The 23191-nt window shown below is 54.9% G+C and overlaps 1 protein-coding gene across 1 annotated transcript; it reads right to left on the reverse strand.

Moving 5' to 3' along the window:
• Positions 1-14180: 14180 nt before the first annotated feature.
• On the reverse strand, positions 14181-22465 carry CDK5RAP3 (CDK5 regulatory subunit associated protein 3). The gene is made up of 14 exons (XM_032871392.1): positions 22355-22465; positions 22082-22127; positions 19752-19883; positions 19383-19483; positions 18965-19013; positions 18195-18373; positions 17975-18111; positions 17616-17760; positions 17153-17263; positions 16691-16766; positions 16030-16118; positions 15191-15396; positions 14639-14810; positions 14181-14526 (listed from the first exon to the last, which is right to left on the reverse strand). The coding sequence occupies exons 1-14, from the start codon at positions 22358-22360 to the stop codon at positions 14461-14463; spliced, it is 1515 nt and encodes a 504-aa protein (XP_032727283.1). The 5' UTR covers positions 22361-22465; the 3' UTR covers positions 14181-14460.
• Positions 22466-23191: the final 726 nt, after the last annotated feature.

Below are 23191 nucleotides of genomic sequence, written 5' to 3' on the forward strand. Positions count from 1 at the left end.
TTTCTTCCTTTCTTTTTTTTAATATTTTATTTATTTATTTGACAGAGAGAGAGATCACAAGTAGGCAGATAGGCAGGCAGAGAGAGAGGGGGAAGCAGGCTCCCCGCTGAGCAGAGAGCCCGATGCGAGGCTCGATCCCAGGACCCTGAGATCATCCTGAGTGGAAGGCAGAGGCTTAACCCACTAAGCCACCCCACCTCTTTGGTGCCCCCAAAGCCGTCTTTTCTACCAACCTCATTCACGTTGTCAGGGAGCGATGGCTCCCCATTCCTGGCTAGGATCTCAGGAGGCACCCTCTGCTGTCCCTCCCCCCACCCCAAGTCTATCTCCCAGATCTGCTGGAAGACCGGGGGTGATGCACTCTCCCTCGTGGGGTTGGCAGGTAGGGCAGGAAGGAGCTGGGAAAGAACAAGCCCTTTCAGAAGATTCCAAGAACGATGATTTCAGCGGTTGTTCTATTTTCTACCTGGGTAAGAAGCAAGGAGAGAATGAGGAGGGTGCCAAGTAAACGAGCTTGATCTTCTAGAACTCAGGATCCTGGCTCTGGCTCTGCCACTGACTGGGTGGGCCTCTTCTCCTCCCTAGGCATCAGTTTCCCCATCTGTACAGTGAAGTGAGAATTGATGCTTTCCAGAATCTCTTCCTTTTAAAAGTCCATAGATTCACTAAGGGAGAATGTGTAGGTGACCATCCAACAACGTTTTCCCCCACTCCTGCATCCCACTTTCCTGCTTCAGAAGGACCCTTCCTTGTCCTTCTGAAGATGCTCCCCATTCTAGAGACAATACTTTCTAGAGGCAACGCCCTCCCTCTGATTTCTCTGCACATGGAGAGGAGCCACGAAGTCTCCCAGGACTGCCTTGGGGCTGCCTCAGGCCAGGCAGCTGGTCTCCTGTTTCCTAGCGATTCTTTGTGTCTGCGTTTCTTCCCAAGGAGCTGGGGTCATAGTGCCAAGGAGAAGGAATGAGCGTGGGGTGGGGGAGGTCATCTTTTTTTCCCCTAGCCTCTGCCCATCTCTCCCTGCCCAGTCTCTCTCCAGGGAGGTGGCAGCCTAATCCCATGGCCCCCAGCCTGTCCCACAGCTTCTCACTCCACTGTCTTTCCCTCCCCAGAAGGAAAATGGGTCACGCTCAGCAAAGGGCCGTTATTGCCAACCTGGCCCGGCTGCTGCCTGATAGAGCCCAGCCCTCCCCCGCCAGATCTCATTAAAGGGTCGCCACTTGTGCTTCCCAGCCGCCCCCCATCCATCTTTGGCTACGGATGACAGACTGGGCCCGGGGGCTGATGTCCGGCAGGTGACAGGGTTAATGGCAGAAGGGGGCAGAGGGCAGAGGCCAGCCGACTCACAGTGGCGGGAGGGCAGCCTGGGGAGGCCCTGGGTCCATTCCAGCTGGGCAGCCCCTCAAATTACAGCACCTGGGGGAGGGATGAGTCCCGGACCCATCCATCCCCGGGGAAGCAAGGTGGGCAGTATCGGTCATCTTGGGAGCAGATGGTAGGAGGAGAGAATGTTAGCCTGGGAAAAAGAGGAGTGAAGAAGCCTGGGGCGGGGGGGTGGGGAGATAGGGCTGGAAAGAGAAGGGAAAAAAAATCCCCATAGGATAAAGTAGATAGTCTATAAAAAGCCACTATGTATGTGGGCTCAGTGAAAACAATGACCTCTGGGATCCCTGGATGCTCTTTGGCAAGAAACCCCATCTTGCTGATGTGTATGAAGTCAGGTGAGTGTTTTGGACCCGGTGCCCATCACTCATTTTGCTTTCCCTTCCAGCTGCCTGTTACAGTAGCCCAGCACCGCGGTTAGGAGCAAGGTTCCAGAGTTAAACAATGTGGGTCCAAATCCTATTCCGGTCCTCCCTCCCTGTGTGAGCCCAGGTAAGTTACTCAACCTCTCTGAGCCTGATTTTCTCCCTCTGTGCAATATAACTCTAGAACCACTGGCTCACAGGAGGAGGCAATTACATGATGCTGGTCCACTGTGTGCCTGCGGTAAAGGCCAGGTTCTCCTGGGAGGAGTAGGGCCTGGGTGCTCCTGGGAGAAGCAGCCTCTTTGCACTATTGCATTAACTTTGTGGCTTCCCATCCAGCCCCAGGCTTTTCCCAGGCCTTCTGTCTCAGGACCTCCCCTGGTTTGACCTCCAGCATGTTCATGATCACCCCCAGCCTGCTCTCCTCATTCCCAGAAAGCTGCTGAATGCTGATGCTTTGGGGGCAACCGCCCCCCTCACCGCTCCCAGAGAGGAGGCCCCACAGTGGCAAGGGTTAGTCCCTCTGGGCCTTTGAAGCCTGCAAAAGGGAGGGGTTGCCCTGTGCTCCTGACCTGGGGGGACCAGGCTCAGCCCCCCACCTCCCACCGTGGGAGGAGAGCCAGGAACAATGGGCAGTGGAGGGCTGGTTCCAACACTGGCCAGCTGGCAGTCAGGCGAGGGGGTGGGGCAGAGGTGGGAGCATGCCTTCCCCAAAGCCAGCAGAAAGTCCTTCAAGAGAGCTGACAGTGGCTGGGGTCTCCCCCCGGGGGCCCCGGATATTGAGGGTATCCTCTGGAGAGGAAGAGAGGGTTCACTGTAATGTCCCCTCCTGGACAGAAGTTGTCCAGAGCCCTCCCAGAGGGATTGCAGGGAGCCCCTCCTCAGTTCCAAAGGCCCCCCTCAAAGTGTACCCCAGTCTCAGGGTGGGTAAAGGAGCCAAGGAGCACTGTTCTGCCTTCCTTCCAGAGCCTGGATGGAGTGGCTCCCCCGGGTGCTGATCGCCTCCATTAGGTCCTCAATCTTGCGAGGATAATGCATGGCCCAGGCTGGGCTAGGGGAGGAGGCCCCACCGGCAGGGCGCTGGGAGGCAGGACGCAGGGGCCTGAGCAGAATACCAAGCAGCCAGCCTGAGCCTGTGTCTGCCCCTGGTGGCCAGCAAACCTGGGCCAGGCCAGGAAAGACATGGTGGTGGGGAGGGCGGCACCCCCCCCACCTCCTCTGTGTCCTCTTGCCAACTCCACCACCTCCCTACCGTGGTTGAATTCCCAGAGCCTGTCTCTGGGAGATCTTGCCTCCCAAGGCCGTCGTCCCTGTGTGGTGCCAGGGTCCTGGGTGGCAGGAAAAGTCTTCATCTGACCCACCCAACCAGACCCGAGTCCTGCCCAGCTCAGAGCCTCTGAGGTTGACCTAGAAAGACCAAAAGAAAAAACCCCCTTCGTGGGTGTGGGAAGACTCAGAACATAAGAATGTTCTCCCTTTCATTATCTATCCACAATTGTCAAATGAAACCAACCCTGATGCGTTCTTCCAGAGTGAGTCTTGCTATGATGTGGCCATGCTTGTTGTTAAATTCAGTCCCCTTTGGGACGTTGCTGTCTTTGGCAGCCCCCCTTTTATTTATTTATTTTTTTTGTAAAGTTTACTGAGCGATAGTACAGAGCTCCCGAAGAGGGAGGGGACCCGAGACGGTTGCCCTGGCTTTGGCAGCTCTAATCTAAGTTCCCTCCAGCCCATCCGCTTCTTTTGCCTTCCGTTGGGAAAGCCCTTTATACCGCTGTGTACTCGAGAGCCCTGTGTGGATGACAGAGCCCTTGCTTTCCTGGGGGCACATCTGGCTGCCAACCTCCCCCCCCACCCCCTGCCAACCCCACCAGGCCTGGTAGGAGCGCAGGGGATACTGCCCCTGGAAGGTAGTGTAGCCTAATTGTTGTGGGCTTGGGCCCTGGATTCAGATGAATCCAGGTCGTAAACCGCCTCCCTGTTTCCCAGCTGTGTGGCCTCTGGCAGGCTTCTGCATTTCCAGGAACCTGAGTTTCCTTACCTACCAAGTGGGGATTAAACTAGTATTATCATACACATCAGTTAGGAGAACTTGTTAAAAGGAGAAAAGTGTTGAGCACAATGCCTGGCACACCATAAATACTTAAAAATGACAAAGGGGAAACGAAATCTTAAGAATCTCTATTTTGGGGGCGCCTGGATGGCTCAGTCGTTAAGCGTCTGCCTTCAGCTGGGGTCGTGATCCCAGGGTCCCGGGATCAAACCCCTCAACATGCTCCCTGCTCAGCAGGAGGCCTGCTTCTCCCTCTCCCACTCCCTCTGTGTTCCCTCTCTCACTGTCTCTCTGTCAAATACATAAATAAAATATTTTAAAAATAAATAAAAGAATCTCTATTTTGTAGGAGAAGAAGAGGAGGTCCCGGAAGGTAAGAGGTTGGGCCGGGTTATGGAACTAGAGGATATTCCAGCGCTTTCTTGACCCCCACAACCGACAGGCATTGCCCTACCCCACCCCCACTGTTCCTTCTCACTCTCCAGTCTCATCTCCCAGCCTCATCCCCCAGAGCTGGGGTAGCAGCCAGAGCTCCAGCCTCTGAGCTCTCCCGGCATGTGAATGGCTGGTTCCTCCTTCCTGTGGGGACTGAGTGGAGATGTTCGCTGTTATGGGAGCAGTAGTCAGAATGAATCAGAATTCAAAGTTCATAATTCACCAGTGATCAGATGTAAGGGAGGTGCCCGGACAGTTATATTAATAACCGTGCCATTAAAAACTCGTAAGTGATGTTCTCATAAAGCCTGTGTTGTTTGGGGTGGTTGGCTTTGTTTATTTATTTATTTTTCCCTTCAGGAGCAAACTGGGCCACAGAGGAAAAACATTAAATTATCTCTTGAAATGATTCCGGTAATAAGTCAGGCAGGTTAGGAGAGCTCCCGCCAGACCTCCCTCGACCTTTCTGAACCCCTTTCACTTGGCCTTGTTTTATAAGAGGCCAACGACTCCCTTCTGGGTTAGCCATGTCCCTTGTTTAGGAGCTGCTGTCTATACGGACAAAATGTGAGGTTTTTCATCAGCCAAGCAAGTAAGAGAGATCATATATTATTCCTTGCAAGAAATCAGAACGTGCCGGGTGACACGGAAAAGAGAGGGGACTTGTAGGGACAAAGGCTTTGAATATTTGACATAAGTACTGTTCTGGAAATCAGGCCCACAGAGACCCGATGATCCCAACATCGATAATAAGCACAGCTAACGTTTATATTGCGTGAACACCGAGCCAGGTCCCCTTCTGAGCCCCTTTTGTGTGTGAACATACTGGATCTTCCTCAGAACCTGGGCAGTGGCTACTAGCTTCATGCCCACTGAAGGGAGGAGGAAAAGGGGGTGTCCCTGCCCGTCGGTGGTGAAGCCAGGATCCAGTCCCAGCCATTCCGACTTTCCTGCCTATGTTCCCACCTGCTACACTGCCTCGAATATTCTTCGCTGGGAGTGGTGCATTCCCCACCTTGAAGTCTGAGATGGGGAGGCCCTGCCCTGAGCTAAGGAGATGACACCTGGAGCCTGGTGTTCCCTCCTGCCTGAGACAGTCCGGCTACAGTATCCTGGGTACCTGCCAGGAACCAGGAGCTCTGCTCAGAAACCTGTTCCCTGCTCCATGCGTGTTCCCTGTTCCCTGCTCCATGGCACTTGCCACGCTCCCCACCAGTGAGGCTAGTGCTATCTTCTGTCATTCTGCAGATGAGCACAGCGAGGCCCAGAGGTATCTAGCAAGCAAGGACCCGAGTCTCAAACCAGGGCTGACTCGGCCTGCCCTGCTGCCCGCGAACGTCTTCTCCCACTTCCCACGCCAGGATTTCTAGGATTCTAATACTCTGGGACCAGGTCTGAGCAAGCCCCGTTGCCAGGAGTTTAGCCCATTTCCAAGATGCTTAGATGTCCAGGGGGGGTCCTAGGCCAGGCGACCCAGCCCAGCCGGAGACAGGACAGACAGGAAAGCGTAGGGAGTCTTTCAATTTTACATTAAAAGAGAAGATCCCCTCCCCCTCCCCTCCCTCTTCTCCCCCTCCCCCTGCCTCAGTAACCTTCCAATCACATCAGAGACCTGAGAAGGAGCCTGACCTCTGTCCTCTGGGGAGGTCAGCCGGGGTGACCCTGCTTGTGTGCAAGGTCCCGTGGGAGAGGCCCAGCTGCAGGCCCCCGAGGGCTGGAAGCGCACCCGGAAACGGGCTCGGGGTCACCGAGGGCGGCCTGTCGGAGGGAGGGGTGTCCCTGGTCCTTTGTGAGCTGATGGGCAGGGGGAGATTAGTTCCACAGGCAGCCCCAGTGTCTCCAGAGAAAGGAGCTATTGTGGAGTGACTCAAAATACAGGGCACAGCCCCTCCCACCTCCCCTTTTATCGCCATGGAGATGGGGGGGGTGTTAAGAGAGCAAAAGATGGAGGGAAAATGCGAGGCAGGTGAAGCCAGGGGAGGAGTGAGCCAGAGAGGGTGGCCGTGGAAGGCAGCCAGAGGGAAGGGGACAGCTCTGTGCCTTTCCACCCGGAGGGGCTCTCGGGTTCACATCTCTCCTCCCCACATCCCGCCCGAGGGCTACTAGCGCAAAGAAGGCCTGGCCCACTACCCGGCAGCTGGCCCTACGACCTTGGGGGTGTGAGGGGTCTGACCATATGGGAGTAAATTGCAAGATGGCCGCATGGAAAGCAGCTGGTGAACAGCTGCTAGGCCTTGTCCTGCTTCTGGACATACCGAAGGCCCCAAACCATTGAATCTCAGTGTCATGGACCCCATCTCCCAGCCTCTGCAGTAGCCCCACCAGACACCAATCCAGTGTCTGCCCAAGGTCCTCAGTGGCGGTGACTTTCTTGCCTGGGCCCTGTGGGCAGCTCTGGTTGTCAGAGAGGGCTTCCTTATGTTAGGTAGAAACCTGTCTTCCTCTTAGCTCCACACACAGGCCTAGGTCTGCTCTCCGGGACAGCACCACAAAATAAGGTAGGCTTTTAGTAAATCCTGGAGAAAGAGAAGATAACAATCGGACACTTCTGGACTTGAGATATTTGGGAAAAGCTGCTGAGAAGGTAACTTTGTTGGAAACACAGTCCATAGTTTAAAAACTGTTCCAAGCTAAAAGGAACCGCTGGCAGGGAGGCGAATCTGGCCGTTGCACACTGGGTGGGCAGAAGACAGAGCATCGCAAGATGTCAAGGTCCTGGGCGTCGCCCTGATGCCAACACAGAAGGTCACGGACAGAGCCTTCAGCGCGTTTCAGCAAACTAGGCATTTGGTGACTACCCAGCCCAATGGACAGAGATGAGGGCCAGAGTCAGAGCCTGGTCTTCGGCTGTTTGGGTCGGCTCCAAGCTGGAGAAACCCCCTCCATCCAACAGGATCTTCTTAAGAAGAAAGGTCGTGTGCTCTTATCAAATACACAGAAAGGAAGAGGCCTCCCTGTTTGGGGCCAGCAGCCCCCAGGCAGAAAGAGTTGTGGTCCCAGAGTTTGGAGAGACCCAAGGATTCAGGACTGAACGGGGTCTTCCAATGAGCAGCCTGCACTCTGGGGAGCCCACCCGGAAGGCCTCAGGTCCTCTTCTGGCCCCCCAACAAGGCTCTTCTTACCAAAGTGGGTCGGCCCTGAGGCTTCCCGGGACAGGGAAGGCAAAAGAGGGACAGGAGGCGACCTGCACTGTGGAGGGAGAACCTAGGCCTGTTTTGTTACCTTTTCCTTCCTCCCCTGACCTCACTGCCTGGGAAGGCCTCAGGAGCGGGCTGCATAGGCAGACACTGAGAACAGGAGCAGATCAAGCACACCAGGCACCAGAGAAAAGCTGAGGTTTGGGGTCACCCTAACAAAGGCCACAGTCCATGCTCAGGAGTGGTTGTTTCAAAATACCGGGCCTCAGCAGATGCTGAAGACGGCCTTGCGGCTGCCCGGGAGAGAACAAGACTAGTCCATGGCTGCCCGTTTGAACGGTGCCAGGGCCTCAGCTGTCAGGCAAGGCAGGCGTACCTGCTGTCGTCTCATCCCTTCAGCACCGGGGCTCCTGCCCAAATGCTCCTGTCCAGATTGTATTTATGACTGTTTTAAGAAGGAGTGACAGAGCCTTTTAATATCCCTGACAGCCTGGGATGTTTTAATAGATGGCGGAGCTGTGCCGCAGGAGTTAAGGAAAAGGGGCCGAGTCGCTGGTGGAGCTGTCAGGCCTGGTTTCGATGACAGACCCACTGATCCACTCTCCGACAGAATAAAATACGGGGCCATGTCTCTCCTCGGCCCCATCAGGCTGACAGACAGTCTGTCACTGTTGTATGTCATCTTTCACCTCCTAATCACTCAGGGTTAGGGGGCCTACATTTAACGGGGAGGCCCTGCAGGATTTCCACCCGGCCCACCTCGGGAGCATCGGGCCTCTGCTGCAGTGGCCCCCGAGTTCCAGCTGGCCTTCTCCAATGTAATCCATTTCAAGTGCAACTTTCCTACTTACCGAGTTCCGCCCCACTTGTTGCTGTTTCTTGGAGGTGATTATAGGTCTTATGGAATGGCTCAGTGATCACCTGTGAAAACAGATGGGCTGGGAGGTGGAGATGGTTCCACAACAGTGTGGAAGTATTGGGAATGCCTGGGGGGCTCAGTCGGTGGAGCGTCGGCTTTTGGCTCAGGTCATGATCCCGGGGTCCTGGGATCGAGCCCCGCATTGGGCTCCTTGCTCAGTGCAGAGCCTGGTTCTCCCTCTGCCTGCCACTCCCCCTGCTTGTGGGCTCTCTCTGACAAATAAATAAATAAGATATTTAAAAAAACAAAAAAGCAATGTGGAAGTATTTAGTGCCAACGAATTGTACACTCAAAAAGGGTTAACGTGGGGACGCCTGGGTGGCTCAGTCATTAAGCATCTGCCTTTGGCTCAGGACATAATCCCAGGGTCCTGGGATCAAGCCCCACATCGGGCTCCCTGCTCGGTGGAGAGTCTGCTTCTCCCTCTGCCACTCACCCTGCTTGTGCTCTCTCTCTCTCTCTCTCTCTCTCTCTCTTTCTCTTGCTGTGTCTCTCTCTGTGTCAAATAAATAAATAAAATCTTAAAAAAAAGGGTTAATGTGGTAAACGGAGTGTTAGGAGCTGGGTCATGTTATCTAAACACACACACATACACACACACAGAGTAAGAAACAAAGAGATTCTGTGGATTTCTGGGCCCTTCTAATTTGGGTGTCCCCCCGTGTGTGCCTATAAACTGTATAAACTGTTGTCAGACTATTCCCAGGTTCCCATGAAAACACTCTGCTCCCACCTCCTGCTTCTTTACCTCTTTCCCCATTCCCTGAGCTCATCAGCCTCAAGGTCAGTTTTGGAGTCCAACATCTAGAAGTTCCTTATACACGTGTTTCTGGGACAGGGTTTGGGGCTGGAAATGTTTGTGGCTAAAGCCTCTTTGGTCATATCAGTGAGGCCTAAGGGATGCTCTCGCCTTTTTGGGGGGTCGGGGAAGAAGGGCAGGAAATCCCACGGTCACCACCTGCTCTTTCTGGAGTGGCTGAAAAACCCCCAAAGAGACCCGCAGTCCTCCTCCCCACACATTAAGTTTATCTGCCCCCGCCCCCAACCCCAGCCATTAGGGCTTCCTCCTTCCTCCGGACCCCACTGACAATGCCAACTGCACCGATGGTTAAGGGGCCGCACTCATGTTCCTCCGTCCCAGTCCCTAGGGCCTCCAGAGCAGACCAGAGCTTCCCTCCACCCTCCCCCGGCCCAGGGCTCTGCGTTCGAGTCCTCTGCCAGGAGAGAGTTAAGGGCTTGGGTTTAATTTGCCCGTTAATCACAGTTAAAAGAAGTAATGAGCGTCTCCCCAAAGCCTGGGTGTTTCTCTGCAGATTAAGCAGCAATTTGCATACCCCTTTATTCATTCCCACCTTCCCCTGTGGGCGCCTTGTCCTTTCCGACACAGCCAAGCGCAGCCCGCGGTGGGAGCGCTTTGACAAATGGCTTTGCCGCACGTGGTCTGGGTGAGCGGGAGGGAGGGGCAGGCTGGGAGGGAGAGGGCAGCTCCCGACAGTAATGGATAGCTGGGCCGTTAAATAGTGCAGAACTTTTTATTAGACACACAGGAAAAGTTTAAATATTCAAACTGGTTTTCTTTGAAGCCTGGGGAATGAGAGGAGGGTGGCAGGCAGGAGAAGTAAGAGTTTACTCAGGGCCAGTTTACAGGGGTGTGGGGGGCGGGCTGCTCATCAGCTGAGAGGAAGGGCATCTGGAGGACAGGCGGGTGTGTGGTCAGCTGGCACCCTGGCTTCCACAGTCCTGCAGCGGGCCTGACACCCTCCTGACACCCTCCTGCTGGGCTCCGGGATCTGCCAGGCAGGACGGCCGCAGGAGGCCTGATCCCGCAGTGGGCAGAGCAGCTTGCTCCGAGCCCGGCCTCTGAGCGGCCTTCAGTAGTGGGAGCCGACCTTGGCTTCAGAGCAGAGCGGGGTCTGGGAAGCAACAGTGTCTACAGGAGGATGGGTCCACAGCCCTCTGACTAAGCAGGGAGAGAGGAGGGAGGGAACCCAGGAGAAGCTCAGGGCAGGTGCTCTCCCTGGAAAGTGTGTAAGAGGGATTTAAGTTTGACCGCCAGCCCATTTTAAAAGCCTACTTAAACCTAATTTTCTTCCCAACTTCTAGTGTTTTGTGGGACTCTTCCTTTTTGCTAACCCGTGAGCCCCAGGACTGTAATATTTTAGAGGTCAAAGTCGCTTTAGAGATCACTGAGACAATTGAATTTCGGAGAAGTTAATTTTGGGATTCCAAAGGGGACACAGAAGTGAGCAAGACCAGGTCCCTATCCTCAGGCAGCTCAGTCTGGAGCGCAGCTGCAGGACCGCACTGTGACCCCGTGACAGGGGAAGGGCGTCTCCTCACGGCTTCAGGGATGCTGAGGAGCGGGTCCTTCTGTTGAGGCCTGGAAATGACCACAGAGATGTATTTGTGCCTTATCTGAGCAGGGGCAGAAAAGCTAAGAGGGAACCAAGAAGAGGACGGGGGACCCATGTGGGTTTGGTGTCGTGGGTGGATGCCCAGGTTGGAAAGGATGGAGATCTGGTTACGGAGGCCTGGCCTCCTACTCCAGGAGCTTAGGGAGCTAAGGGGGCAGGGGAATGGATGATGAGGAGGACAAAGCAAGGGCTGGGAGCCTGCTGGTGGACAGAGGTAGGAGATATCAGAGAGGGATGGAGAGTGGAATGGAGAAGACAATGGGTTTGATTCGGGACATCTGGGACACACAGAGCCAGGACCCAAACACAAGTTTCTGACTTTAGTCCCGGTGATTTCCGGTCCATCCCCTCTCATAACAGCTAACATCGGGATCTGACTGGGCTGGGGACCATCTGGGTGCTGTACACACTGGCCGCAGCTCCCTACCCTGAGCCTCGTAGTATCTCTGTCCTCATCTTACAGGTGAAGGAAATGAGGCACAGAGACGTCCAGGGACTTGGCCAAGATCACATGGTGGCAAGAACAGAGCCAGGACGTGACCCAGGCCGTCCAGATCTTTGCCATCTTCCTTCCTAACCTACTACCATAATCGGATTTTGTATGTGTGTGTATAGGAGTGCAGAGAGAATGGGCAGCAATTAAAAGAAATAAAGAAATAAAGATTAGTGATAGGACAAGCAGGTGTTGATGAGGAGGCAGGGAAGAGCCACAGGACCTGTGTTTCTAGCAGGGAAAGCGAAGCAATGTCTGGGAATTAACAAGGGAGAAAGAGTGGGGAGTAGGGAGGCACGTGCGGGAGAGGGGGCAGGGCTCCATGGGCCCAGCCACAATTAGCTCCCACTCCTAGAGGCCTGGGATGTGCTCTCCTTTGGTCCCCAGCTCCAGACTAGATCTCTGAAGCAGGTAATTCTTTCAGTGGGTGAGATCTCCTGTCTCGATGACACAGATAATCCCTGCCCACGCTGGCCAGGGGGAACTAGTTCTAGAATCGTAGGACCCCCATCTCCTCGGCAAGCCCTCAGTGGGCAGCCAGAAGCCAGAGGGACAGTTGTCAGCACTCCATGTAGCTCATGGTCATGGCCAGCCATCAGGGGCTGTGGAGCCAAGGGATCCTACTTCTGTTGATGACAAGAAGAGACGCACTTTGAGAGGCCTTGGGGGTCTGCATGGGAGGAAAGCCTTCACGTGAGCAGAGAGATGGTGAGGGGGCTTGGGCAGCTGGAGTCAGCAGCGGGGTGGGGGGAGGGTCTGGAAATACGGACTCAGCCTCTTTGTCTGAACCAGGGTGACTGGTCAGGCGAGTGGTGAGAGTCTGAAATCTCTCTGGAAAAAGGTGGCCTAAAAGTGAATGCGAGAGTCGGGTGTGCTCTTGGCAAAGCAAGCCACATCAAACCAAGGGTGCATCTCGGCCCACCTCCTCCCACTGTCCCAGAACACTATCCTGCAGCTCCAGAAACCTGATGGCTCAGGACTTGGTCTTCAAGCTCCACAAAGAGCCTCTCGCTGTTCCCTTCCAGGAAGGCAAGTCGGACCGGGATGAAGGGTCCTTAACCACTGCTTCCCAAACCCAAACTAAGAGCTCCCGTTTGTCCAGGAGCGCGGACTCTGGGCTGGGTACCGTTCTGAGACCTCTGTGTTCATTCATCCTCACAACGGATTCTGTCAGGCCATCCAGAGAACGGCAAGCGGGACCCCAACTGCAGTCAGAGCAACACAAGGGGAAATCTGGGAGCCCACCTGTGAGAGGCAGTGCTGTCCTCCCATAGGGTCCAAGCGACAGGGTTGGCGGGGAAGGGATCTTCAGCGTCTCGGCATGGTCGAGAAAGTGGGCCCCGGGGAAGCGAAGGCCAGGCCAAAGGCAACTGCAGCTCAAGGTTCTGGACAATGAGCCTCACGTTACGGGGTGAAGGCTTTTAGGAAACAATGTTATCAGGGTAGAGTAGGCCTTCGTTTTACCACGTAAGCAGTGGACCAGGCCTAATCCCTCAGAGAGAGAACAGTCCCTAACCACAGCACTTAGCAACGTGCCCCAAACCTGAGAAAACCCTCTGAACCCACACCCCCTCCTGCAAAGATGGCCAAACCATGGTCTGTAGGACTTCCTGCCCTTACCCCGGGCAGGGCAGAGCAGGCAGGAGAGGGGCTCCTCTGTAAGGGCAGGAGCGGGAACTTTGAGGCCTGAACCCATCCGGCCGTGGTCACACAGTCCACAGGGCTTCTCCCCCAGCTCGGTGCCTGGAAGCATTCGCCCGTGTAGCAGCTGGCTACTGGACAGGGACCCAGAGCGGGTGAGGGTAGCCAGCCTCGGTGAGCTGATGGCTGCTGCAAGAGGCAGGCCGGGAGGCCAGTGGGGCCATCAGCTGAGCAGGTGGGGCGAGAGGCAGCAGCCGTCCTCTCAGAGGGACAGGGACTAAGAGACTCGGATGGCTCCTGAGGCCACGCGGCTTCAAGGCAATGGAGGGCCGGCCACAGCCCACTTGGTCCCCTTTATGTCCTTCGATGCTAAGGACAGTTTTACCTCGATATTCTGCACCCATGTTTCTCCTTTTCCAATTCCTAGACTAATTTCAGCCCCCAATACCTCCAAAAGGAGGTGAACAGGCAAAGACTGGGGGGAAGCGATGGGCTGACATTAATTGATAGGAGCGGCTCCGAGCAGTTCATGCTGCCTTATCTCTCTCTCCTCCGGATAGCGTGTGTCCGCCGGAGTCCGCGGGGTCGGTGATTAATAGGGGCGATCACTCACTGTCCGGGACGGCTGAAAGGCAGCAGGGAGGGGGCGGCCCTCCCCAGAACTGAGATAACAAGCAGCAGGAATAATGAGTGGTGTCACTCCACTTTTCATTTTGATGGAAAGTCATTACGGGAGTCAACGCCAGCGACAAAGAACCATGAATCAACTGCTCTGCTATGAAATTAAAATCGAATTGCCGGCCACCCCCAGCCCCTACCTTCCTGGGAAATGGGGATGGGTAGGTGGCTTGGGAGAGGGGTGCTGTCCTGGGCGGGGCTCTGCCCAATCACCACGCAGGCAGTTATGGGTAGCGAGTGGACAGGCGGCTGGTGAAGGTGACAACTCCTGTCTCCACCTTGTTTATCAGACCCTTCCTCCCCAAACCACATTTTCCCTCTGCCTGGAGGTAAGCTGTGATTAAAAGGAAAATACAGCTTTGCAGGCTCCAACAAGGCTGCCACTTGATGGGTCCCCTTGGGCTTCTGGCCTGAGTGGGGCTGTCTCGCCTGGCCATGGAGAGAAAGGGGCCCAGCCATCTCAGCTACCCCAGCCCCCCTTGCTGAGCCACTTTAGATACTCAACTGGGGCCCTTCCTGTCACCAGAAGGCAAGGGGGACGTCCTGACCCTGGGGCTCCATAGGAAAAGCCAATGGCCTTGGAAGCCCACTGGATCACGGACCCCTGGCAAACAGGCGCACAGCCCTGACTCAAGGCCCCGAGCAGCAGAAACTGTCAGCAGTGAAGCAAGAGTCTCTTCCTTTTTTATTGAGTCCAGCTAGATGATGAGCGGGCCCGAAACTATGGTTCCAGGCTGACGGGCCATAGGGCCCATCAAGACAGCTCCTTGCCAGACAGTGCAGCGGGTGTCAAGGTCACCATCTAGGGATGGCTCCCTCCTGTGGCTTCCTGACCTCCAGTCGCCTGGTCTCTGGCCAGGAAGGGCCCTGCCACATTGGCCCTGGCTTCCCACCCTCCTTCCTGAAGGCTGGGAAGATGGGCCAGTAGAAACATTGAGAATGTCACAGAGAGGTTCCCATCAGGTTCACGGGGCGCCCATTGTACCTCTTGGAAATGTCAGCTTCAATCTGAAAGACAGGGACACCCCATGGGCAGGACACAAAGCCAAAGGTGCCTCCTTCTGTAGAGATGGGGTGGGGGGGGTCCTCCCCCTTGGCAGGTTTGGCCTCCCCATCTCACCAGCTTCTGCAGCTCCCTGGTCTTCTCCAGCAGCAGGTCTAGCTTGGGCTCCAGGGCCGCCTGCTCCTGAAGTGCTTCCTGCTGCTTCTGCACCATCAGCTCCTTCTTCAAAGTCAGCAGCTGGGACTGCTTCAGCTTCTGCTGCAGAAACTCAGTCACACGGTCCACATACCTGCGCAAGGCACCCAGGTAAGTGTCTGGTGCAGCGGAGGAACCTGGGCAGCCCCACTCAGCTGCTGGGAAAGGGGAGGCTGAGGAAACCAGATCCTAATGGGCCTCTCAGCCGCCACACCCTTCGCTCCCTCTCTGCAAGGCATGTGGCCCCCAGGTCCCCTGTGCTATTTGGGAAGCAGAGCCTGCCCGCACACCTCAGACCACCTCGTCCTACCCCAAGAGAACTCTTGATCCCAACTGTGACAGAGATGCTAGGGGAGGCAGAGAAGAGCTCTGAGGGGTTGCAAAAAAGGGGAACACAAGGAGTCAGGGCTGCTCAAGATGGCGGCACCCCACCTCATGCTCCTGAACAGCCCATCATCACTGGGAAAGCCAGACCTTGGTGAAGCCAGGATCATAAACAGGTGTTGCATTCGAAGACTGGTGAGCCGGCCAATCAGATCCTGCAGCGCCAACACCATGGTAAGCATCTTCTCTTTGGTCTGGCCCTGCAAGATGACGGGAGCCAGCTGGAACTGGCTCATGGACAAGATGTCCGCCTCCTCACTCATCTCCACGGCTCTCTGGGACAAGAAGATCTCGAGCTGAGGGCAGAAGAGGATCTGGTTGAAACCCAAGAAGAGAATTCAGAGCCTGAGCCCTCAGACTGCTCCAAATATAAGAATGAGATAGGAGGGTTGGATGCCGGGTGATGAGAGATTATTTCCTCTGAATACTTTTACCACTAGAGACTTACCAACTACAACATGAGAACCCGAGGCAGCCTCCACTGCCACTCTTCTGTCCCCTCCTGCTATCTCAGCGCCCCCCATCCAGCCCTGATACCTCTCCTTCCTCTCTGTGTGCAGCTCAGATAAACTAAGAGCACAGAAACTTGATGGGTTCTCTCTGCCCCAGTGAAGGTGTTTTCTCTCTGTGAGAGGAATGATTCAGCAAACAGAAGCCCATGTCTGAGCTGGATCCCTGATTAAGAAAGGGCTAGAAGAATCTGGGAACCAGCCACACATCTTGTCACTCTTATTCTACCAGAGAAACGTGATCCCTTTGTCCTCCTCTGCTCTGGAGGCTAAGAGGGGCTTCCCCGGGCAGAGAGAGAAAGAACAGGAGAGGACTACGAATTCCACTCCACGACACCCTCACCAGCCAGCAGGACCCTGGGAAGGGAACAGACGGAGATGAACACAAACGGGAAGCCCTCTCCCAGAGGATGAAGGTACCTCCATGAGCTCATCAATGAACTGATTCCGGGTCTCAGGGTATTCAAGAAGTGTTAGAGCATCTGGGCCCCTAGCAACACCTTCTGGAGCTGCCAGGAAGAGAGACGGAGACGTGATAAAGTTGCTGGGGACCAGAAAAAAAGAACCTCAAGTTTGAGAGGTTCTGATGGGTTCATCTGGACACAAACTCAATGCACTAAAGCTACCTGCTGACTCATCCCAGAGGGCCGGGGGGAAGGGTTACCCTCTCCATAGATCCAGTCTGGGAGGACCACTAAGGGGGCTTCAAGGCCTGGAGGGGTCCCCTCTGCTCCAGCAGGCCACGAAGTGTCATCCTGCACCGCCCTCTAGTGGCTCAGATCGCTGCTACAGCCACTTTGCTGCTGGGCAGGGGAGTCAGGTCAGACCTCCAAGGCCACTGGCCCTCCTGGAACCTCCCACCAGAAAAGATGACCTGTTTTCGCTATCTCAAAAGTTGTGAGCTTCCAGACTTGACTTTAAGAACTTCTCTCCATCCCCCTACTCTCACACCATCATCATGATTTTGAGAAAACAGCTGGATGTGTGAGCAGCCCAATCTTGGCAATGCACTGTTTATTTCTGGAGACATGGGGACCTCTGAGCACCCACTTGGGCCAGGACTCCAGGGACGTGCGCTTACCCTGGGTTCCGGCTTCCAGCACCGTGATCTGCAAAGCGGCGTCGTCTCCCCAGTCTATCCCATCACCCCCAGCTTCCTGGGTGGAAAGCAAAGAACCCCAGCAGGGTTGCAAGAATCTTCCCCATCAAAGGCAGCCAGAATAAACCAAAGCCCTAGGTAAGTTCAATGCCTGCACATTTCAACTGTGTGAAGGACGTACCGCCCTGAGGTCGGCGGCAAAGATGCTACCCTCGTCCCTGCTTGGAGAGTTACCACTGGCCTTTCCCCCCACACCTTGCCCCCAGATACCAGGAGAAAAGGGGTCAAACCTCTGATACATCCCTGTGGGAGTTCTGTCTCCCCTTGGACTTCACCTCATCTGAGGGCTATGGACTTGGAGTCATGTCTTTAAAGACAGATACCACTTCTCTCACCCCCAAAGCAGAGATCACAGAAAGTCCTCAGAGAAGAAGGCTTCCTAACCTTTGAGTCTGATTCCAGGGAGATGCCCCAGTCAATCCCAGCAGCCTGGGCAGAGATGCCAGAGTCAGTCCCTTCAGAAGCCACCTCTACTCCAAAGTCACCCCAGTCGATCTAGAAGGGAAAAAAAGTGTTAGCTCCCAGAAAGTGGGTGAAAGAAAAGGGGCATGCCTCCCCAGAGGCCTCAGGCGCCCCTCTAGGGGGCACTGGCACACCGTGTCAAAGGCACCCCAAAAGACAGCCCATCTTCAGAGAGTTCACAGAACTGCAGGATTCCTAGTTCAAAGCCAAGCTCTTCCATACTCTGGGCTCCAGAAAGTTGAAAAAAAGGAGAACCCTCTGGGCCCTTCTAGCTCCGGGCTCTCTCACCAGAATCCCTCTTTCTTCCTTCTGGGGCTCTGCACTCAGGCGGAGGGGGAGTGGGGTGCAGGGGCCAAGGCAGCAGCTCTCGCCAGGCTTGTCTTACCGCGTTTTCTTCCACCAGCTCAGGCGGCTCCTCAAGGTGCGGCCGCTCGACCACGGAGGGCTCTGTCCCTGTCCTCCACTCGTACACCGTGGAGTTCCCCCGCCTCTGCACGTAGCGCAGCATGGGCAACACCTGCTCGTCGGGGCTGCAACGGAGCGGCCGACTGAGCCTCCCGCCGGACCCGAGGGAAGCCCATGCCAGGCTCCCCTCCAGACAGATGCCCAAGGCTCCCGCAGGTGCACACGTGTGAACTCAAACTCAAGTGGGATGTGGGAAAAACACAAGCACAGAAGACAGAACAGCCAAGGAACACAGGTCAGCTGTCCCCTCCCTGCTGGAGAGACACTGAGGTCCCTTACCTTTCACACACAAAGCCCACGCAGGCCTGGTACAGGTCAATGGCTTCACCCAGGGCCTGAGCCCCCGCCCCGATCTCGGCCAGCTGATTCGGCAGCTCCTTCACTAGGGCCAGCAGTTCTCTTCGGACGTTGTCCCCCTGCCAAGGGGGAGAAGAGGTGGCTTGAGACAAGACCGGTGGGAGGCGGAGAAGCTGGGCTTGGGGCCCCCCACGAGGCTCACCCTGACGCCGTACTGCTTGCACGAGTGGTAGAACTGCTCCCGCATCTCGGCTGCCCCCGCCTGGCCCTCCTCCTCCTTGCGGCTGTACTCTTGCTGCAGCTGCTGGCACCTGGCGATCTGCTTCTTCAGCGAGGGGATCTCATAGCTGACATTCCGAACCAGGAGGCTGGAGAGTTCCACTGAGGAGGGCCCGGGAAATTCACCCCAGATGCCCAGGCCTCGAGGCAAGCATGCCCCTGGGACACACTTGGCCTCCCAGCTCCTCCCCTCCCAGCCTGGGCACCTCACACAGTCATTTAACCTCTCTGATCCAGTCCTCCTCTCTAACACTGGGGTAAAAATATTTACCATGAGGATTAAGAGAGAGAATGCACATAAAACATGAGTAGAATTTCTTGCATTTAGTACATGCTCGGTAAGTATGAACTATTATTATTAGGACTTTTAGGAAAACATACCCCAACGTACAACGCACCCTGTAATTACTCTCCCCGGCACCCGATGTGGATCCCGGGTGACCCATGCCTCTTTTGCAGACAGAATCAGTCACCAAGAGGTTGGCGGGGGAGGACCAAAACACATGCCTACTACCTGCCTGGTCTTCCTCCTCCTCCCAACACCCTTTGGGGAATTTCTTTGCCAACATGGCAAACATTTATACCCCAGCCTCTTTCCCCACATCGACTGTGCTTCCTGGAAGCCTAGCGTCTCAGAACTTGGGGAGTGGGCTGCCCCATGGACGCCGGGCCTCCCAGGCTGGGCAACTTTACCTAGGTAGGTGTTGTCCTTCTCATACAGGGCTACGATCTCCTGCCAATCCTGGGTAAGGACAGAAACAGAAGTGAGCTGGAGTAGCGCTCAGCAACCACATCTCAGCTCAAGCCACAAACAGGGGAAGCTCCCCCAGCCTTCACATCATATGAGACCCAGAGCCCTCCTTCATTGCATTGGCTGGACCACCCACGTCATTTTAAGAATGTGGCACAAATGAGCGCTCCCCAAAGTAGCAGGCCTGAAAATGTAAACCCAGGGGTAGGGTCTGTTTTTGCTTTAAACTTTGGGGATGGCGAGAAAGCTCAGGAAATAGTCTATGTAAGCTTCTGCAGTGGACCCTTAATAAGACCAAAGGCTCGGACCCTGGAGACAGGGTGTTTCCAGGTGTAACTCACCAGCTTGACCCACACTTGCCTTCATTCGCTGTGAAGAGTACCGGCCAAAAATATTTTTTGTGGAAGCTTCAGTGCCTTTGAGAAGGTCCACGATCCTCAGGCAGTGGAAGTAGTGAATGTCTGGAAAGGAAGGAAGAGCAAAGACTTTGGGAATTATAGTATCTTCCCCACCTACCTTGGGCACATGGCTGACTGGTGTATAGGCGGAGAATTTTACCATGTACAGCTCTCCCCTTCAGCATGCTGTGCTGGAAGAAGCCAGCATCTGTACCCCCAAGAGAAATCTCTAGGGGTCAGCCCTACGGCTAAACAACAAGGGAGCAGCTCAGCTGATACACGGGGCTTCAGGGAAGAGGGGGCTCCAGCAGGGTAGCCCAGGGGCACTTACAGGATCCAGAGAGCAGCTGGGCGATCTCCTCGCTCTCTGGCATGTCCTGGATGGCAGCGTTGATCTTCTCTCGGATGCTCAATACCAGATTCTGCCATTTCAGACTGCAGTGCCTTCTGTCGACCAGCCAGTCTATGTGGGGAAACCCCCCAAATCACAGCATTTCCATTCACACAGCCAGAAGTCCATCACTAACTCAAGGGAAATGGGCTAAGACACTGGCTGAAAGCTGTACGCCTATTGGTTAAGGTGTGGGGATTGTGGGAATAAAGAGGGGCTCAAAGGGACCCTTGGGATTAAACAGACTCCGTCACAGTGTTTGACTTTTACAGAGCAACTGCTTCCGCACAGGGATAACGAAAAACTTTAAATTTGGTCCTGACATCAAAGCGCCACTTTTGACCACTCTGAATTCTCCATAGTATTTTTGCTTCCATGGGTAATTATATCTTTCGTACTGACAGAGGATGCTTTTCAACTTCCACTTCCTCGGGGCTGGGATTAACCATGACAATGGAAAATACAAGATGATTATGCCAAGTACCAGATGAATGAACAACGGCAAAGCCCCTAATACCCACAGCGCCCTAAGGACGAGATACCACTGTTCGACTCTCAACAGTGAAGTACCACCTACCACGAGAATACCAGCTCAACTGACCTCCTGGTCTCTGGGCCCAGACCTGTTTATAGCAGAGGGTGTGGGCGGATGAGAGCCATGCACATTTCCTCAGTAGATAGGAGCTAAGAGCTAGGCTTTGTGTTCAGATGGCCCTGCCTTCTAATTATCAACTTTTAAAAAAAGATTTATTTGTGGGGTGGGGTGGGGAAGAGGATGCGAACATGGGTTGGGGGCAGAGGGAGAGAACTTCAAGCAGACTCCCCGCTGAGCACAGAGCCCATCGTGGGGCTCAATCCCACAACCCTGAGATCATGACCCCGGCCCAAATCAAGAGTTGGACCTTTAACCAACTGGGCCACCCAGGTGCCCCTAATTATCAACTTTCTTAAGCAAGTCTCTCAGCCATGTTGTGCGTCAGTTTCCCCACATATAAAATGGGGATAATAAGATACTGAACTGAAGAGGGAATGAAGGTAAAACACTGTGTCTGGCACATGGCAAAGATTCCATAAATACTAGTAAAAATTTTCGTTTTTACAATGTCAAGTGCCCAAAACAACACCTGGGAGAGCAAACCCTAACAAATGGTATGGTACTTTCCATAACCAATGAGCAGCTCATACACCAGGAGTGTGCCTGTGCTGAAGAACTGGGACAAATCTGCAATGACATTGAAGAAGCTCCACTTAGTGGCCACTGCACAGGACTGGCTATATGGCCCACAGTGGTGAATTCAGAACCTTGTCCTTGTTAATACACCTGCCAACTGGTCAAACACAGGGGTCCCACCGTAGTTACCGGTTATACTCCCTCTGCTGTATTCCTTTAAAATCTTCAGAAAGAAAAGTTCTGTACATGTCCTAGAACTAAAAGGGGATGAGGTAGTCAAACAGATGTCATCTTAACGACAAAACTGGCATCAAATTGATCAGTGCAACAAGCATTTTAAAATCCACTAGTTGGGGGCGCCTGGGTGACTCAGTGGGTTAAGCCTCTGCCTTCAGCTCAGGTCATGATCCCAGGGTCCTGGGATCCAGCCCCGCGTCGGGCTCTCTGCTCAGCGGGGAGCCTGCTTCTTCCCCTCTCTCTCTGCCTGCTGCTCTGCCTACTTGTGATCTCTCTCTGTCAAATAAACATATAAAAATCTTAAAAAAAAAAAATCCACTAGTTGTCTACTTGCCCTGGAAGGGTCATGATGAAGAGATCCTTGCCTGGCTCTAAACTGAGGAGGTATTTAGATCAGATACAGACAGCAGGGAGATGGCCTGGCCACTCATTCCCAACTGGGCCTATGTCCCTCTTCCTCCTAAAATCAAAGGAAGATGGAAGGTTTTCAAAAGAAAGGAGGGGAAGTTTTTTTTCATACAAAAAGCGTAGACACTGGAACCTGACTCAAGCTCCAATTTCCTATCTGCCACTTAGTAGCTGCCCATCTTTAAAATAAGCCATTACTCTGCACCTGAATGATTTGACAACACGTGCCCCGAATGTTACACAGTCGAGGACGCAGGTCAAGTACAGACTCTATGTATGGTTCCTTCCTGCTCCTTCAAGCGTGGCAGGTAACCACGGCTGGGAGCATAGGTCACGGCGAATGGTCAGCACCTCAACAGGAGCCTTGGGGTGTCAGGGCTCCCAGCTGTTGGTGACAGAAAGCAAAGGGCAGGTCCTCCCCCGACAGCTGGGAGCGCGGGGCGTCCCCTCCTACCGAGCAGCTTGCTGGTCTGGATGTCGATGGGCACGTGCTGATGGTCCTGGAGGGAAACACCGCGGGGTACCGGGCGTGAGCGCGGGAAGGGGGCGTGCCACCCGCGTGCTCATTTCAGGGGCTCAACCGTCACCCTGTGGGGCCAGAATGATGGGCCGGAGAGACGGCCGCGCCCGGGAGGGAGGCCGGGGATGCGGGCGAAGAACCGACGGACTGAATCAGTCCAAGGACCCCCGACCACTCCCCCATTTCCCCCAGCTCCTGTCCCCACACCTGCATCTTTCCTCCACTTCCGCTTCCGGCCGGCGACTCATGCCCGCCCCACCTACAACCAATCCGGCGCTGGTCTGGTTGAGCCTCAGTTTAGGCACGAACCGGCCTCCTCCGGCCACGTCGCCGCTTTCCTCCGAGCCAATCGGGATACGCGCTCCACCCCTGGCCTCAAGCCCCACCCACCCCGGGGCTCCGAATGGCTGAGCCCGGGAGGGGCGGGAGAATGGGAGACAGCCAATGGGAAACGCGAGGCGGGCTCAGGGCCGAAGAGGGGCGGGGGCTCAGAGAAAAGGCTGCAGGGGCGGCGAGGTGGCGGCTGGCGGCGCCAGAGAGCTGGTCCCTGCCGCTTCCGGCCAGGTGGGCGCGGAGCCTTAGGCGCAGGGATCACCGGTCTCGCAGAGAGTCCTAGTGCCGAACTCTGGCCACCTGGAGGCCGTTGGAAATGCCTCCTTCTGGCCTTGCCTCACTTTACCGTCTGTCGTAGTTTGTAGGTCTCTTGTGGTACTTGTCACACTTTGCCTTCCCATTCAGTTTATCTGATAGACTTGTGCTGAGCCCCTGCTCCGTGGTGGGCGATTAGGGAAGGAGAAGGAGGCATCCCAAAGATAATCCCTAAACTGAGCCTCAAAGGAAGAGCTGCAGACAAAGGGGTATGCGGGGAAGGGTGTCCCAGGTGGAGGAAACTACACAAAGCTTTGGAGGCCACAAACAGCAAGAGGGGTGCAAGGAACAGGCAGCCAGGACTGGAAACGTAATTGGTGGGGCCCCGCGCAAAATGAAAGTGCAGGGCCCTTTTTTTTTTTTTTTTGAAATAGAAGAATTTCAAGAGGGCACTTG

This window comes from Lontra canadensis, unplaced genomic scaffold (assembly GCF_010015895.1).
Source record: "Lontra canadensis isolate GAN:19392208 unplaced genomic scaffold, GSC_riverotter_1.0 scaffold43, whole genome shotgun sequence".
Lineage (NCBI taxonomy): Eukaryota > Metazoa > Chordata > Mammalia > Carnivora > Mustelidae > Lontra > Lontra canadensis.

Coding starts and splice junctions, on each gene's coding strand:
- CDK5RAP3 (XM_032871392.1), bottom strand. Junction 18,374..18,964: donor GAAGGACAACACCTACCTAG/GTAAAGTTGCCC, acceptor GGCCCTCCTCAG/TGGAACTCTCCAGCCTCCTG. Junction 14,811..15,190: donor ATGATCCTGGCTTCACCAAG/GTCTGGCTTTCC, acceptor TGCCTTGCGCAG/GTATGTGGACCGTGTGACTG.